This window comes from Bison bison, unplaced genomic scaffold (assembly GCF_000754665.1).
Source record: "Bison bison bison isolate TAMUID 2011002044 unplaced genomic scaffold, Bison_UMD1.0 scf7180017864340, whole genome shotgun sequence".
In the NCBI taxonomy this organism is placed as follows: Eukaryota; Metazoa; Chordata; class Mammalia; order Artiodactyla; family Bovidae; genus Bison; species Bison bison.
Window position 1 is genome coordinate 4,591,923 of NW_011494912.1, and position 1,366 is coordinate 4,593,288.

General features: G+C 52.3%; 1 protein-coding gene across 1 annotated transcript in view; it reads right to left on the minus strand.

Moving 5' to 3' along the window:
- VPS37D (vacuolar protein sorting 37 homolog D (S. cerevisiae)) overlaps positions 1-103 on the minus strand; it is a 4,322-nt gene extending 4,219 nt beyond the window's left edge. The window contains 1 exon segment of the mRNA XM_010854349.1: positions 53-103. Coding sequence (XP_010852651.1) covers positions 53-103 — 51 coding nt within the window.
- Between the last annotated feature and the right edge of the window lie 1,263 nt (positions 104-1,366).

Sequence of the window (1,366 nt, forward strand, 5' to 3'; positions counted from 1 at the left end):
GCGTGGAGGCTGGGGGTGGGGCGCGGAGGGGGCGGGCCGCACCCCTTCCCACCCCGGTGGCGGCGCGCCTCCCGCACCCGCGGATATCCTGGCAACCCATCATCCTTCCGCCGTCTGGATCTCTAGGGCCGCCTCTCTCCGCTCCCCTTCTCTCGGCCTTCAGTCACCACGCCTCCAGGCACGGACTCTCCTACCCCAGGCGTTTACAGGTTGCAAGGCTGTTTCACATTTACCCCTTGAATTCGAACGATTTTCTGAATTTGGCCAGGCTCCAGAAGCTCCTGACCTGCTGATGACTTGGATAAGTCATTCACCTCCCCCAGCCTCAGTTTTCCCTTCTACAAAATGGGGCGATGATACACAAAGTGAGGAAAAGAGGCAGTGAATGTTGAGTTTCTTGGTTTAGTCGCTAAGTCATGTCGGACTCATTGGCGAAGCCATGGACTGTAGCCCGCCAGGCTCTTCTGTCCATGGGATTTCTCAGGCAAGAATACTGAAGTGGGTTGCCATTCCCTTCTCCAAGGGATCTTCCCAACCCAGGGATCAAACCCTCGCCTCTTGCTTTGGCAGGTGGATTCTTGAACACTGAGCCACCGGGGAAGCCTGTAGAGTCTCTTACCTGTAGTTAAATGAATACCTAATATGAATTACTGTTATTTCAGAGATGAGGATACAGATTCTCAGAGATGATGTCACCTACCCAAAATCACGTTCTAGGTGAAAGACAGACAATCTCAGTTCTTCCTGTATATGCAGGTCCTCAATCCAGCTAGAGGACAGAGGGTGTGCTGGAGATGTCTGAGAAAGAGACAGAACTGATGGAATGGGGCAGGACAAGCTTGCTGATGCATTGTGAAGGCAACGCTTTGCCCACATTTTTCAAAACATTTATTTTTATTTATTTGGCTGTGTTGGTTCTTACTTGCCACATGTGGGATCTTTTTTTGTTGCGTCATGTGGGAGCTAGTTCCCCAACCAGGGATTGAGCCTAAACCCCCTGCATTGGGAGTGCAGAGTCTTAGCCACTGGACCACCAGGGAAGTCCCCTTCCTCCACATTTTTATGGTAACTGAAATTTGGTTTTCCTTCTCCAGACTCAGTTGGAACATCACCACCTCCAGGAAACCCTCTTTACCTCCCCAGGCGGCATTGTGTGCCCCACAGTCCCTGCTGTCCCTCCATCAGGATCCTGGATATTATCAAGAGCCCTGCCACAGGTCCCAGTTTATGAGCTCCTTGGTTCTGCTGTGTCTCCTCCAGACCCACTATTTCCGCCGTTCTTCCAGGGGCCTCCTAGACATTCCCTCCTGTCTGGCCCACCTTTGGCCCCCCTCCTCCAATCTTTCTTCACTCTAAGAGGCCTTGG